Source organism: Charadrius vociferus, unplaced genomic scaffold (genome assembly GCF_000708025.1).
Source record: "Charadrius vociferus isolate BGI_N301 unplaced genomic scaffold, ASM70802v2 scaffold50, whole genome shotgun sequence".
Lineage (NCBI taxonomy): Eukaryota > Metazoa > Chordata > Aves > Charadriiformes > Charadriidae > Charadrius > Charadrius vociferus.
In genome coordinates, this window is record NW_009646445.1 from 879942 (window position 1) to 895113 (window position 15172).

Consider the following 15172-nt stretch of genomic DNA (forward strand, 5'->3'; position numbering starts at 1 on the left):
TATTCTTCTTCCAAACACATTCCTCTGCCCTACATAAACAGATAAACCATCTGCACTGAATCTTTGAATCCAATCACTAAAACAAAAGTGATAAAGCTTTACTTAGGTGATAAGTTGGTCACTTTATAAGACCTCAGTAATACACCTCCTATTTTTCATTCAGCACCATACTATCACCAGCACGCATTAAAAAATAGTTTAAAGGGGTAGATTACTTTCACAGAAGGAAAGTTTTCACACGGGAAATTAAGAATTTTTTTTTGGCAACAAAATCAACAGCTGCTGTTTTAAACCTCTGTTCTACTCATATTACACCAGCAGAGCCAGAAAATACCTTATAACCTCCTCTCACAAACACAAACTTTCCCTGGAAACCAGTAACACTGTCAAATTTTTTGCTTGTTTCTTTTGGGAGGGTTGTTTTAGTTTTCAGATACACTTTTGGACAGTCAGGACACCATCCTTAGTCTCCAGTGGGCCAAAGTAGTGGGAAAGAGCAAGTAAGGAAAAATAAACACTTTAACCCATGCTGATCCAGTTGCTAGTAACATCAAAGAACTAGTAGGAAATGGCTCCTCATTTCACCTCACTATCAAAACTAAGTGACAAAGCAGCTAAATACGGCCATATAATTGCCTTTTTCTGGTTTCTGAGCCTAAAGAAAGGATTAGGTTTATCTGCATAGTGTAGCACTGAACAGAACACTCCTTTGCTTTGTGCTAAAAGCTGACTCATCACTTCAGAAGCAGAACAACATTCAGGGAGGAACTATTACAGCATAATCACCCACAGCAAAAATAGCCTATTTTTATACATGAAGGTAGAGGAAAGGGGCTGCTGTCTACTGCACAAAATAGTATGAACAGCCAGGCATACCAAAATTTTCAGGCTATACTGTTTTCAGCTTCTTCAACTACTCTGCTGTTGTATTCCCAATTTGTTTAGCACACAGCACCCCAAGAAAATAAAGAACTTCCTGACTTAAGAGGTAAAAATTAGTAACAACAGAATAACAAGGAAAGCAAGATTACCTTGCAATACCACCACAGTAGTTAACCACCAAACTGCCCACCGCCCCCATGTTTCATGACAACAGCTTTATCAGCAACTTCATGCTTCCTTACCCAGTCCAGAGTATGTGCGTGTGCATATTTAGAAACATGAAATAATTTGCAAAAAAATCCAAGGCAGTCTCTTGTATGGTCCAGCTTACGGTTCACACCAAGTCCTACAAACCTGTGCATGATGCTGCTCAGTAAGCCTGGCACACAAGAACACAAATCTAGTAGCTAATTAAAATCAAGCCTGCTGGAAATGGTTACAATCATTAGGCAAGGGGAGAAATAAAAAAGAAGTAAGAGAGGCACTGAGTGCAATGAGTACTGAAAGCATACAGGAAGAAATACGGAAGGGAGAAGGCTAGAAGACAAGGATACCTACTGTAGGGGAAAAAAGCTGGATTTGTTGTCTGTGGTATGCCAGGATATACCTCTGACTTGATGGATGATTGCTGGCTTCACATTTAACTTCCATATTATTTTTCCCCAACTGAGACAATACAGTCAGTATTTTAGTGCCAGAATACCTGCCATTCTTTTATTTAAATACTACAGTTTTAGGCAGACCGTGAAACAACAGGGCAACTACCTAGTGATGAAGCAACATTAACTCGTGTGTTCTATTGTTGTATTTTGAAGCTCTATCAATACTTCAGAGGCGCCTACTGTTAACAGCGTTTCTAGCGTGCCAGGGCAGACAGTGGTGCTTTGAAACAGGTTGGGAGAACAATGTGAAGAAAGTACCAGAAGCTTGTTTGCCAGAAATGTAAGGAAATCTGATTACAAAAGTACTTCAAGTTAGCCTGAGCTTAAAGGGAGCTCCTGGACCTACATACAGAGGGAGGGTGGAGGTCCCAGGTGAGGCCCTGATAGCAAACTACCAAACAGGCTTGATGATGTAGACATGAGAAGGCCTGAAAAACCCAAAGGTGGTGGAAATATCTGAATACCTGTGTCAGTGCACTTCAGTAGTTCTGTTTCAGTCTTCACCAACGTTAGCACTGCTGTGGGTCAAATGCTTTGCCATCCAAGATTGCAGGAATCATAGAATGAATTGAGGAAATGAATGAGGAAACCAGTAATATCAGAACATGAGGAAAAACTCCACCAAAAGGATTTAGCCTGCAAGCGCATCGCACTCACACCCATTCCCAAGAACCCCTACTCATTATTTTGTGCTGTACTCTGTCTCCTTAGAGTCACACCACCTCATTACACAGCCCAAAAGCTAGATGGCAGCAACAGCGATGGGTGGGTGAGAGTGATAAGAGGAAGGCCTATAAATAGGATAAATATGTCATCCTTATTATTTTACTTGGTTTAGAAACATTTAATTATAATAGCTAAATGATTAAGTAGCCACCCAACTACCTTGTACAGACTTCGTGAAGTTTCTTCCCCAGTCTCCCATATTCTTATCTGGACTCTCAACTAGATTTCTCCTTTAGTCCCAGTGCTTCACCATATCTATTTTTATTTTGTTAGATTGAAGAGAAGCAAGAATACACTAGTTAAGATCTCAAAGGCTGAAAAATGGTGAAGGAACTCAAACTCACATGGAACAACACTATTCTATCTAACTAATCTTTTCTTTCCCAGAATACTACCATGCATTTTTTGCTACAGTTGGGTGTTTCTGCAGATCACTCCAGACCAACTCAACCACCTATAGATACAACAGCATAGCCCCAGATTTGTTTTCCCATAGGCCTTTGCTCATCTGTTACTGTACGACCACTGTTTTCAACAGCAGTAACGTCAACAGGCAGCTACAAAGAGGGGGATGAATGCTTACCCTGGCACAGCTGGAGTGTGAAAGACCATTGCTACAGCTGAGTACTTATTGTGAGTGGGAATATTGGACACATTTTATTTCTTCCTCCATCCTGCAAACAGACAGCTTACTGTGGCTTCACTTACCAAAAAGCAAAATGGCAAAAGTTTTGTCAGACAGTGGATAAGCATCAGCCCATCCACGTCCTCCATTTAGATAACTCAAGTACTGTGAAGAGATGTATCAAATACCAAGTCCATCAAATCGCAGGTGCAAGAGCTTTACAGAAAAGAATTGAGTAAAACCTTTATGAAAACCAATGCTTTTTCAGCCTGAGACCCTTAAATGCAAAACAGAAGCAGGGTTTCAGTTCTAAAAGCTGCAAGTCTTTTCCATGGTAAGATTTAAGAGAAATTCAGACCTGTATGAGGAGGTACTACCATTAAACTTCTCACTGCCAACACTACAGAAGTCTCAAGTGCAAGAGTTGAAGGAAATGGAGAATATTTCCATTTCCAAACAATTCCAAAGTTATCAAAGAATTGCTTTACACAAGTTTCAGAAGTCAGATAAAGGCTTACTGAAGCTGAAGGTGTGCCAGAGCAGGAAAAAAAAGTCTGATTAATATCACAGGATCCAGACTCTCCCACCCACCCATGGCAGAATGTGTCCAAAACCGAGCCAATCTGTTACAGGAAACCTTGTCTTGAACAAAGAATTTCCTCACTCAACCCCATATGTTTTCTAAGGGTTTGTTTTTCAGACCACAGAATAAAGTTATCTGAGCTAGGACAGCTCTGAAGGCACTTTCTGAGAACTTCTATCCTAGCCAGAGGGTCCATGAACAATGAAATATTAATACTACACTTAAATTTGAATTTCTTCCCTGACAGAGACACCCTGGAATTTCACAATTGGGACAGCCAATTTCAGTTTACAGGGTTGTGGGGGGGGGGTTTTGACACTTATCTCCCCACAATCTAGGTCTAGTCTTCGCTTTGTCCAAATCCCTTTGACTGCCTTCTAGATCTATTTCCAGTCCAAATGCTTTCAACTACTGAGAGGCTGTAAAATTCATGGAAATGTGGATTTATTTTTTTAAATGGAGACTAATTCAGGAAAATAAGATAAGCATCTTTCGCCTCTTTCATGGGCCAATTACTACTTTTTATACTTGCTTTTATCTGGAAAATGAGTAAAAACTTCCACTGTACTCTGAAGAAGTGTAATGCATACTGAAATCTTCAGTGTTATTATTTAGAAGGTACTATAGTAATAGCAAATATTAACCATAGTCCTATAGTTTTTGAACAGTCCTTATTTGAATGAGAAAAGTATCCATAGATCAAACAAAAATGCTCTTGCATCAAGATGAACTGAACGCTCTATGATTGTTCCAATCCCATTTTCCCCTCCCATGAATAAGCAAAACTTCCCAAGATACATTTCAGCTCAGACGGTGGTGGTGGGAAATACTGGATGTTAGATAAAAAGATAGTCTTAACATATTGCTTCATGCTGCTGCATGAGTCACGGTCTCAGAGAGTCAGAAGCTAGCTAGTAAGTCTGCAGTTTGCCTAGCAAGTCAAAAAAGCAGCGTTATTGCAAAGGGGACAAGGGACTGAGCTTGCCAGGTGTTCCTTTTTTTAATCATTAGTTCCTATTGGCAGTACACTGGCATACTGCCTTGAGGACAGAACTAAGCTTTTGGGAAAGGATTTAAAAAACTCACTCCAAAATGAGCCCTCATATTGTAGCAGTTTGCCAAAATCTAATTTGCAATTTTAGCTCTACCTTCCATAGCCAGCCTGCGCAGCTTTGCTTCACAAGTATCCAGATAATGAGCAATCTGCTCTTGATCCTGCATTCGAAGTACTTAAAGTGATTAACAGATCTGCACATGGACTGAGACCGGGCTTTCCGCATGCAGCCTTTACCTACCTTCTGTTGGGTACTCTGCTGTTCATTTCAGTAGGACTGCATCTTTATTCTAATATTTGTTTGTGGTGCAGAAGGCTAAGTGTTGTATAAGATCCCGTAGAGCACAGAATTTAAGACTCACTCAAAATTCCACATCTTAGAAGGAAAAACAAAGAATACAAACATTGTCTTCAGTAAGAAGCAAATATTTTCTCTCTTTTGTTACTAACCATCCAGCAACAACAGATTTTAAAAATATATAGACCTTGGAAGCAAAAGCTTTTTAATTATTGGGTGCGCGTGAGGGTTCAGCAAATCCATAAAGCTGGCCGACTGTCCTCTTTGATCAAGCTAGAGGAGGTGATGGATGTGACAGCACAGCAGTTCTTGGATTTTAAGCCGTGCAGTACAGTAACTCTAAAGAGCTAATGCATAATGGGGGAAGGGACAGGAAAGGCCTTCAGAGCCACGATATATTTAGAATCGATCCTTTCACCTAACCAAGCTGAAAAAAGTCTTATCGCTTTAGTGATCTGGTACAAAACACTTTGAATGCTCCTAGAGAACACTCAAGTGAGTTTCCTTTAAAAAAAAAAAAAAAAAAGGAGCTGTTCAGGTCTGGTTTCAGACTAAATCCTACCATACTGCTTACAGTGGAACAACCTTCAGCTCAAGCATGGATTATTGTACTCTTCATAATAAGTTAAATGCTCCAAGGAAAAAACGTAATTACATCTGTACTCAACACAGTGCTTCGCCAAATCACATCAGTTTGAGAGCCTGCAACAAATCAAGAACTGTATGAGGCAACAACAAAAAAAAAAGAAAAGGACCAGTACAATCACGTGAATGACATCCATTAATTGCCACTCAAGGGACTGTCTGAAAAGGGATTTAATAATAATGCTGGTTCAGTGGGAGCCATTTCCAGGCAAACAGAAACACGAAATTCGTGATCAAAAAAAGTAGCACAGAACTGTTTTGCTCTGGCTTCAATTAAGACATCTCTATGAAACAGTCAATAACACCAAGTATTATTCATTCCTGGAATAGACTGGTACTCCAATCTAGAACGTAAGGAAGACATAAAATCTTCACAAGCAGCAGCACAAACCACAAGAGAAGCTGGTTTTTTGGTGTTGGTTTTTTTTTGTTTGTTTTTTTAAAATCAGATTTGATTAAAAAACCTTAAGAAAAGGAAGAGGTGTATTTCCAATCACGCGAACAAATGTTAAAATGCTTTGAGATGCACAATCAGCACCAAGCTACAGCTGACAATAGTGAAATTTAGACTTTCTTGAATACTGTGGAGTTTTACCCTAAGCTGAGCAGAACAAGTTGCCAGCAGCTGGGAGAGGGCAGTCCTGCACCATTGCACATGGAAGTCCATGCAAGATAACAGTTCATACAGTGAAGCTATCACAAAGCTGTTCACTTTTTCATGTGTTAGATTTCTGTTAGTTTTCTGACCCAGCTTACTCTGTGATCAAAGAGCATAAGCGACTACACAGTACCCTGATGAAGCATTAGGAATGTCCCTCAGTTACTAAATGACCAGAATTGTATCAAAGCTACATGCGATGTGACTGATTACATCAAACAAGAAAAAAACAAATCAATAAATCCAAGGACAAGATGGACAACACTTCAACAAGCTGAATTAGGTATATCAAGTTCTATTAATCAAAGCTACAGGATTTTTCTTATTTTCAGAATCCCTGAACGATGCAAAGTCAAAAGCAACTAAAGACTATTCTCTCTAACATCTTTTCCTAGGCTCATATCCAAAGAGGAGAAACAACAGGAAATCCTGTAATACTTTTGTGGCAGGTGGACCGCATGGCCTGGGTCACATATATCCCACTGCCCTTACACATACCATCTTCACAGCAATTATCCATACTAGCACTTCTTTGTAGTACTCCAAGAACGCTCCCGGAATCCCCAATTTAAGCACAACAATTGCTGCAATAAGCAAAATCTTAGTGACAGATTTACCTGTTCCTAGTAAGTGGAGCTCTTGTTACACTGACTATCATTTGCTACACCTCTAAACAGTAAGTCTACAAATCAGCAAGGTTGAAGCCATGCTCACATTTTAAATGAAGGTTTCCAGTTGTAATACAAACAGCAAATCTTAACTTCTCTCAACAGCCAAAGTAAATTCCAGAAGCCTGTTTGATGAAGCATCAGAGGAAGACGTTGTACACCAAACTAGGAGCTTGGCTTGTAGCTCTAAAAGTCATCCAGGACTTTAGTACAGCACTCAAAGCACAAACAGGATTTCAGAGATAATTTGGAACTTATATGTGCATTAGAAAGTTTGGTGTTTTATGAGGGTACCTTTGTTTTTAATAAAAAATGGAGTTACAATAAATGCTTGATTAATGTAACAATGCTTTTAGAAAGCGGAGTGGAAGGGCCGTGCGTGGTAGTAACACTCACAGCTCAGAGGACGGCTGTCTATCCTCTGGCTACTTCCTTCTGATGAGAACCCTAAATGATGCTTCACCATCCTTGCCATTACCACTATAACGACTCTTCTATAGGCTGGGACACAAAGACTTACTATTGCGCAAGCGAGTCCTCTTCCTCATCTTAAGAAACACTGATCAAACCAAACAACACAACTATAAATCCTTACACTTGCAGTAGTTTATCTTTTTAGCATGTGAAGTTCTGTTACTATTTCTTTTTTGTATTTGGAAAAAGTTCAGGTCTGAGGAAGGCTGAATCTACCTTTCCGTTCACAGTCAGACAATTAGGAAGCAATTATCAGACATGCTAGTCAACTTTGCCAACCTTTTGGAAATCAAAGTCATACCAATCTAACTCAAACTATTCTAGAATCAGTAAGTAAACACGTACCAAAGAGCAGCTACTTAAAGTCACATGCTACATCCTGTATTCTTTCCAACAGCTTAAGGCTCTCCTTGTCTTGTTACAAGGGAATATGAAACATCTTCAAAATGGGATATTACTTAAAATTAAGGAATCATCTTGGACAATCAATCATCACTTCAAAGAGCAGGACTGTGCTTAACTTCTGATTCTTCAAGAGTGAGTTTGTTTGCTTTGGAGATGTTGAAATTCTGAAAGGAGTTTTTTGACGAGAAAACCAAAAGTGAAGCTGCTGACAGAAATCTCAAAATTCAAATCAAGTTTTTGACGTGGGAGCAACACCCAAAAAAAGTGTAACTAAAAAAGTTATTCTAGCTTCCCGGAAATGCCACAAGGCTGTTCTCGCTCTTGACTTGCTAGTTATAAATTTCAGAAAAACAGATTTATCCCAGCTCTGTCACAGATGGTCAGCCAGTGAATTCATGGGAGCGGCACACAGACGCCTAGGTACTCCTCTTGCATGACGGTGCTCAGGTCTGCTTGTATCTGTTCTATGGTTCCATATGCACAATTTGAAGAAAGTGCTCAGTGTCATAAATCTTGGTTATTTTTTTCTAGGAACAGAAAGAACCCTGCGGAAAAATACATGCAGTGGCACAAAGACATGAAAAGGGTATTAGCTAGGTTTTTAAAAGTAATAGACACAAATTCACTTCTTAAAAATGAGAGGAACTCTTTCCACTCTTGTCTACAAAGATAAGGGATTCCATCTGTGAAATTGCCTTTTTGCTACTTGGTGTGGGCAGGAGAACACCAAAGTGATCTTGTGGATATGAAACTTATTCCATAAAGTCTTTCTATTTTTGACTTGCAATTAACATTGAAGACCCTCGATTCATCTTCAACTGAAACAAACCACTTACAGGAGATGTATTTTCATTTTGGAACTCTCAGAAATCTACTAAAACATACTGAAAATAAGACTGCAACATGAAAGCATCTGTCAAACCTCTCAGAGAGGGAAGTAGTTGAATTAATTTAGACAAGCTAAGGAAAAAAAAACCCAAACAACAAACCTCAAAGTAAATTGTCACTCTACTTCCATAAATTCCCGGTGTCTCAGCAACTTAAAAATTAGCACTTCAGGTACAATTTACGTCTTCTGAACTAGTAACACATGAAATTAATTTTTGTTCATTCTGTTCAACAAAATGTTGTAGTATTACTGGCATGAATTTCATCATCAAATTACCACATGCAAAATATCATAGCTATTTGGAATTTTTTTTTTTTAACCACAATACAAGTGACTGGGATATCAGCACAAAGGCTGATACTCTGGGGAGACAGAGAAATAAGCAGAGTAACCAGAACTAGGAGTTATGCACCATTAGCAATATCATATAACATGTCCATAGAATCAGATAATTGCTTAAGGGCAGAACCCGAAAAGTCATCTTTAATCACCCTTAGGAGTATATTCAGGCTGTTTGAAAGGCTTGATTTCTACTGTACACAGGTTTTAAATATGAAAAAAAATTAAAAAATAGAAGCTCACTGATTTTTGCTCCTTGAGCTGAACTGGAAAACATCTGCATAAAACTTCTCACAGCTGTTGTGTCCCCCTCCCCCCCCCAAAAAAAAATCTCACATTTTTACCACTTTCCTCTTACAGGGCAAGGGACCACCCACCTAAGGCCAGATCAATTATTCACCCAGCGTAAAACATTCAGATGTCATTGAAATAGTTTCACTATACTTAACATGAAGCATTACTCACACTCATTTTAATTGTAATGACAAAGGAAATCCATTCTGATAGAAGGTACAACATTGGAGAGTTAGTCAGCAAATTACACTGAATTACCCGAAGCAGCAATAGTGCAGACTTCCAAATTGCTCTGCCAACATACTGTAAGCAGACCCTGGAAGAGCTCACCTCTATGACACTGCCAGACAGAGGAAAAGGTTTACATTAAGTACTTTGCCTTCTCTGTAAAGACCAACAGAAGCGTGTCAATTATGAATGGACTGGGATATGAATACTGCAACAAGGAATGAGGTAACTAATCACGTGTTATAAAAACTGATAGGTAACATTCAAGTCCTATTGTCCTTGGTTGGATTTGAACTAGTCACAAGGAACCCCTGCTTCTAAATTCTGCCCATACTTTTTTTTTTTTAAAAAAAAAAAAAAAAGAGAAAGAACAAGGAATATTGTAAGTCCTAGAAGCAACTGTCCAGAGACCACATGAAAGTCAGCTCGATTAGAATCTTTATGACCAAAAAAAAAGGCTTAACCACTGAATAAAATAAATAAGCAAAGCTATAGCAGAGACTGGAATTCTTTAGAAAGTTAAAGCTTTGAATTTCAGGATACCACAAGCTTACCCTGGTTGTCCATAAAGTAGGAAAGCTGAACACCTTCAAAGAACTAGAAAGGAAGGACTACTGACTTGACTGAATCAGAATTATTGGGGTTTATTTTGAGCTCTGTCCTTACTTCTTTTTTTGACCTTGGCCATGCCACTTCACTGCTAATCTTCTGTGCCACTTTGTGGAACACAAACATGGTGAGTTTTATAAAGCACTTTGCTAACTGGCATGAACATCCTCAGCAAAATCTTTCAGTGTAGTGTAAATAACAAATGTATTTTGCTGAGCCAGTCAAAAAAAGAGCAAATATGATTTTGCTAGTTCTCTGCAGCATTAGTTAACTGGCATTATTCTTACAGCAACGTTGGCATATCTAACATTGACAAATAGAAACAAACTGGACCAGCTTCATTATTTACAATACTCCACCAAAACCAACAGGACTGCCCTTTTGGATCCTAAGCTTTGTAAGCCAAGTACCTTCCTCTGGCCGGAAATGAGACCCAAATCACAGATAAGAGAAATGGAAACTTTAAGAGCTGCGCTAAATGCAGTGGTGTTGCTTTCAGTGGGCATTCCTCATTGCCCTTTTTCTGTAGCTCAGCATTCAGATTATTTAGGAGCCTTCACATTGAGAGAGGCCTACTACCAATTCTGTAACATACGCCCCGTGGAGCGCCAACATGCAGCTGAAGAGGGAAAGATTAGCAGCATCACCAGATGAAGAGAAGAAAAAGAAGCCAGAGAGGATTCAGTCAGATTAATAAGACTAATTTTCATATGGAATAAATTAAATCTCTTGAATCAAATGCCAAAAGAAAAAAAAAACAACAAATACTTCGCTCCTCACACAGCAGAACAAAATAGCTTTCCCGAGTTATCTTCTTTCTCTTGTGTAGTTATACAACTGACATGCAAGTTGGTAATGCCACCGGAACACTCACCTACCAGACTCATTGGCAACTGAACTGACACTCAGCAAAAGAATGTCAGGGTCACTAAAAATAAACTACAGGTGTGCAATCTGTTCTGTAAAGATCTTTATGCACTCATTTCCTGATAGCATCCCCAAAGCAGTGAAACAGGCAGCCCTCTGAACCTTGAGATTTACAATAAAAATCTGCCTCAAACAAACACGGTACTTAAAACGTACAGGGAACTTTTCCTACACTTTAAACATATTAGAATTAAATGCAAAGTTATGACAATGAAAAGGAGGAAAAAACATGAAGAAAAATGATGGAACAGAAAAAAACATCCACCTTTTTGGTTAAAAGAAGGAAAACAGACAACTGGTTTGGAGAGTGATCTTTGATGAGCAGAATCTCAATAAACAGACACCTCCTGGAATCTTCAAATAATCCCTTGAAGTTCAGTCCCTACAAGAAACAAAGTTACCTCTCAAAGCAATCAAAACCTTATGTTCTTGACTTATTTTACTGTTCAAAAATGTAACATGACCTTCTTAAAAGGTTCATCATGAAGTACTGTCTTTATGCATTCTGTATCTGCCTAAATATAGGCAGACATCTGAAAGCAAGGCATTCTCCGATTTTCTTCTATTCTAGTAGAAAATTTGGTTTTAAATAAGGCAACTCTGTTCTTTCCCACTCCCCCACCTTGTTCCCTAACTCCCCAACTAACTCATCCTGCAGCTTCAGATGGATAGTGCAGGTCCCAGCTGGTGCCTGAAGGCAAGATGAGATGTATGAGAATCACTATCTATTACTAAACATAGGCAGTACCAATCAGTAGATCAATACAGCTGATGCTCCCATGACAGCTCTACAGTACTTGCAGATGTTTAGTACATGAAAGAAATGTGCCTGCAAGAACCTTTTCCAAGTTCTTGCAAGCAGAAGCTGTTCCTTCTCCAGGGACACATTACTGCCTATCAGTTGGTGGGTGATAACTTGTGCAAAGAAAATGCTACAAGTTTGTAATTCTACAGGCACACAGCTAACAACATAATCTGTTCTCAATTATCCACAGTAATTGAGAAAACTAAGTACATCAGAAAAAAAAACACACAGAAGACCCAAGACACTTATAAATCAGGATGCAATAATATTCTTAGTCCACTAACCTTCACAAAACTTGTAAAAAGCTTTCTATAGAAAACAGAGCAGAGAAACTTCTAAGATGCTTATCACATATAATGGAAAAGGGATTTCAGCAATGCAGTGACAGAGTATTCAGGGAAGACATGACTTGGGCAGTCCAAAGATACTTAGCCTACAGATAATCATGAGTTAAGTCCACCTGCACATATAGGCAGTATACGCTTTTGGGGAAAACAAAACAAAAAGAGACCAACAGTTCCTCCTCACGCAAAAAAGCTCAGCCCTTGTCGTAATCCAATTACTTACTTTATAGATACACCTAGAAAAGAACATATATTTTCAAATGTTTAAAATAGTATACACTTTTAAAAATTTCTCTTCCACCACACAGCACAGAATGAAGAACTCTATATTGTCAAACTAAACAGCTGCTGTAATATGTCAAGCCCATACCTGAAGTTACTAATTCATCTTATTTCAAAACAGAGTTAGAAAACAATGAATTTTCCTTAAAATATCTGGAGTCCTTCCCTCCAGTACCAGCTCCTACATTTATTTAGTTTCCCCGAATGTAATACTGTTTTCTGCAGACTTAGCTGGGCTAGAATTTTCCTATAGCCATCATTTCTGTACTAGATCTGATGGTATCTTTGGTCAAGACCACAATTCTCTACCTCTCCCCTCCAAACACAGGAATTCTTTCAATCCTTCCACAGACATTCCCATTCATTCTTCCTCTTCCTTTACTATTGCTTCCTCCCAAATGAGGAAAATTCTAGTAATATATGTAGCAAAACCCTTAACTTCTCACTGACAATTTACAGTGAAGCACAATTATGTACTGCCGATTAGTACTGTGACAAGAGACATTTACTCTTGCTACTGATAGTACCAGATGCTTTCTAGCATCCATATCTGTGTTTGGGTTTTGACACTGTACGCTGGTGTCCCTCCAGTGGGGCTGGTTTTCTGGTTGGTAAGTTTCCCTTTTACAACTAGCCAGCTGTAGTCTGAATAAAACAGAGAAACACTGGGAACTAATAGCTTTTTACTTTAGAAATAGCTTTCATTCTAAACCTCAAAAATGTTCAGATAGCATTAAGTCTTAATAGCCTATTAGCAAAATAAGCAAGTACATATTTTCTTAGATAATGAGGAAAGGCCCAACACTTAAAGGCAACTATTTCTTATTCACAGATGCAGCCTGTCATCCATTAACCAAGCCAATCCTTCGTTTTACAGCATTTATCAATACACTCACGTATACCGCCACCTGTAAGGGAAGGGTTTAATATTAGGAAATCTTTATAGACGTTAAGATGGCCTTATCCTAACAAAAATGGAAACTTTAATAGTACAAGAATATTATTACAGAAACTAATTTGAAAGCTCTCACAGTTCCCATTTTCAAACTCACTAGCAAGAGTTAATAATACTTTTTTCTTTCTCCCTTCACAACAAACTATGTAAATTTACTGCCGCAAGATTTGAGGCTAAACAAACCATAGGAAGATTCTGTGAGGCCTGGAAATTTACAGCATTGTAATGATTAATGCTAGCTCTAGTGGATCTATTTAAGATATTAAAATTCCCATCTGTCAGACCTCTTTGCTAGATGTTACTGCTCTCAATGCAAAAGAAAACATGTGCCTGCATCCCAGCCACCCAGTTCATACTGCTTTTTAACTCAAGCCATAAATGAAAATGGGTTCATAGCAACACACCTATCTAAACCACTGCAGCCAACATCCAGGTACGTGTCTGCTCTTGCTATGTAGACATAGACAACCATAGAGAAAGGCTAAACAGCTGCATGCAGGCATCAAGAAAGGAGAGGATGATGTTTAAACTACTGCAGCAGTTTGCTACCACACTCATAAATAATGTTCTATGCGTGCGTTTGACTTCAAGGCAATTTTAAGTTTGGGAAAACAGACACACTACAAAAACTATACCCAAGTGGCAGACAACAATGCTATTAGTATTACAGAGTAGCTATTCACCATGATTTCCAGAGTCGTAACTACCAAAGTTCAGCCCTCATGCTCTAATAGGTCAGCTGCATCCCACGTAAAGCAGCACAAACATCAGCTGAAGTCCTGGGCGTACAAGGGCACCCACTGGGACATTTCATTTACCTGAATTAATGTTTCTGTCAACACCAGCTCTATGAGGGATATAGAGAAGATCTGATTCAGCAGGGATGAGTTAAATCTCCCATAAGGAAAATAGGCTTGCATCTCATCTATACAGCAAAATCTAGCAAGTAAAACGAAAGTTTGGGAGCATTTATCCTGCCAACAAGTGGACTTAAAGTTTGGGAGCGTTTATCTTTCCAAAGGAGCATTTATCCTGCCAACAAGTGGACAGAGATTACACATTTTAAGTTCAACATGACTTTCCAACATACAGGAGTCTGCTGAAACCCCAATAAAACTATACATACATGAACTACTACAGAAGCACGCTCCATTTACAGTTGTAAATCCAATTACAGTTGCATCCAATCATTAAGTTGCTTCTACAAAGTGAAAGCATTTACATGTTTCCTGTGGTCCATAGCACCATATTGTAGAAAAATAAACCCCTCTGGGATTGGATTAGAGGATACAGTGGTTCACAAAAAAGGATTGCTAAGTTAACAATACTCCCCTCTTTTCTTTGTACGATTTCTTTCCAAAACCATATCCCACCACCTTGGCTGTTCACTGTGTAGCACTTACTGTTGCTGGACTTCAGGTCACGGTGAATTATGGGAACAATTGCTTCCTCGTGCAGGTAGTTCATTCCCCTCGCGATCTGGACTGCCCAGTTCACTAGTATGTCAGGAGGTATCCTTTTACCAGACAACACTCTATTTAACGATCCTCCACGGGCAAACTCCATGATCAAGCAAAGATTAGGTTCCTTCAAACACACGCCCCTGAGGGCAATGATGTTGGGATGCTTTAACATTGCAAAGAGCTTGGCCTCTTGGCGGACATTCTCAATGGTCTGGCTGATGTCCTCATCAGGGTCATAGCGAGCTGCCTTGACAGCAACCTCATCTCCTATCCATACAGCTCGATACACTTTTCCGAAGCCCCCTATGCCAATGATTTCCTCCAGAACAAGCTCTGAGAAGTCAATCTCCAGGACTA

General features: G+C 39.1%; 1 protein-coding gene across 1 annotated transcript in view; it reads right to left on the reverse strand.

Moving 5' to 3' along the window:
- Positions 1–15163, reverse strand: part of MAP3K9 (mitogen-activated protein kinase kinase kinase 9) — a 47585-nt gene extending 32422 nt beyond the window's left edge. The window contains exon 1 of the mRNA XM_009882200.1: positions 14756–15163. Within this exon, the coding sequence (XP_009880502.1) occupies positions 14756–14987 (232 nt within the window). The 5' untranslated portion in view covers positions 14988–15163. The remainder of the gene's footprint in view (positions 1–14755) is intronic.
- Between the last annotated feature and the right edge of the window lie 9 nt (positions 15164–15172).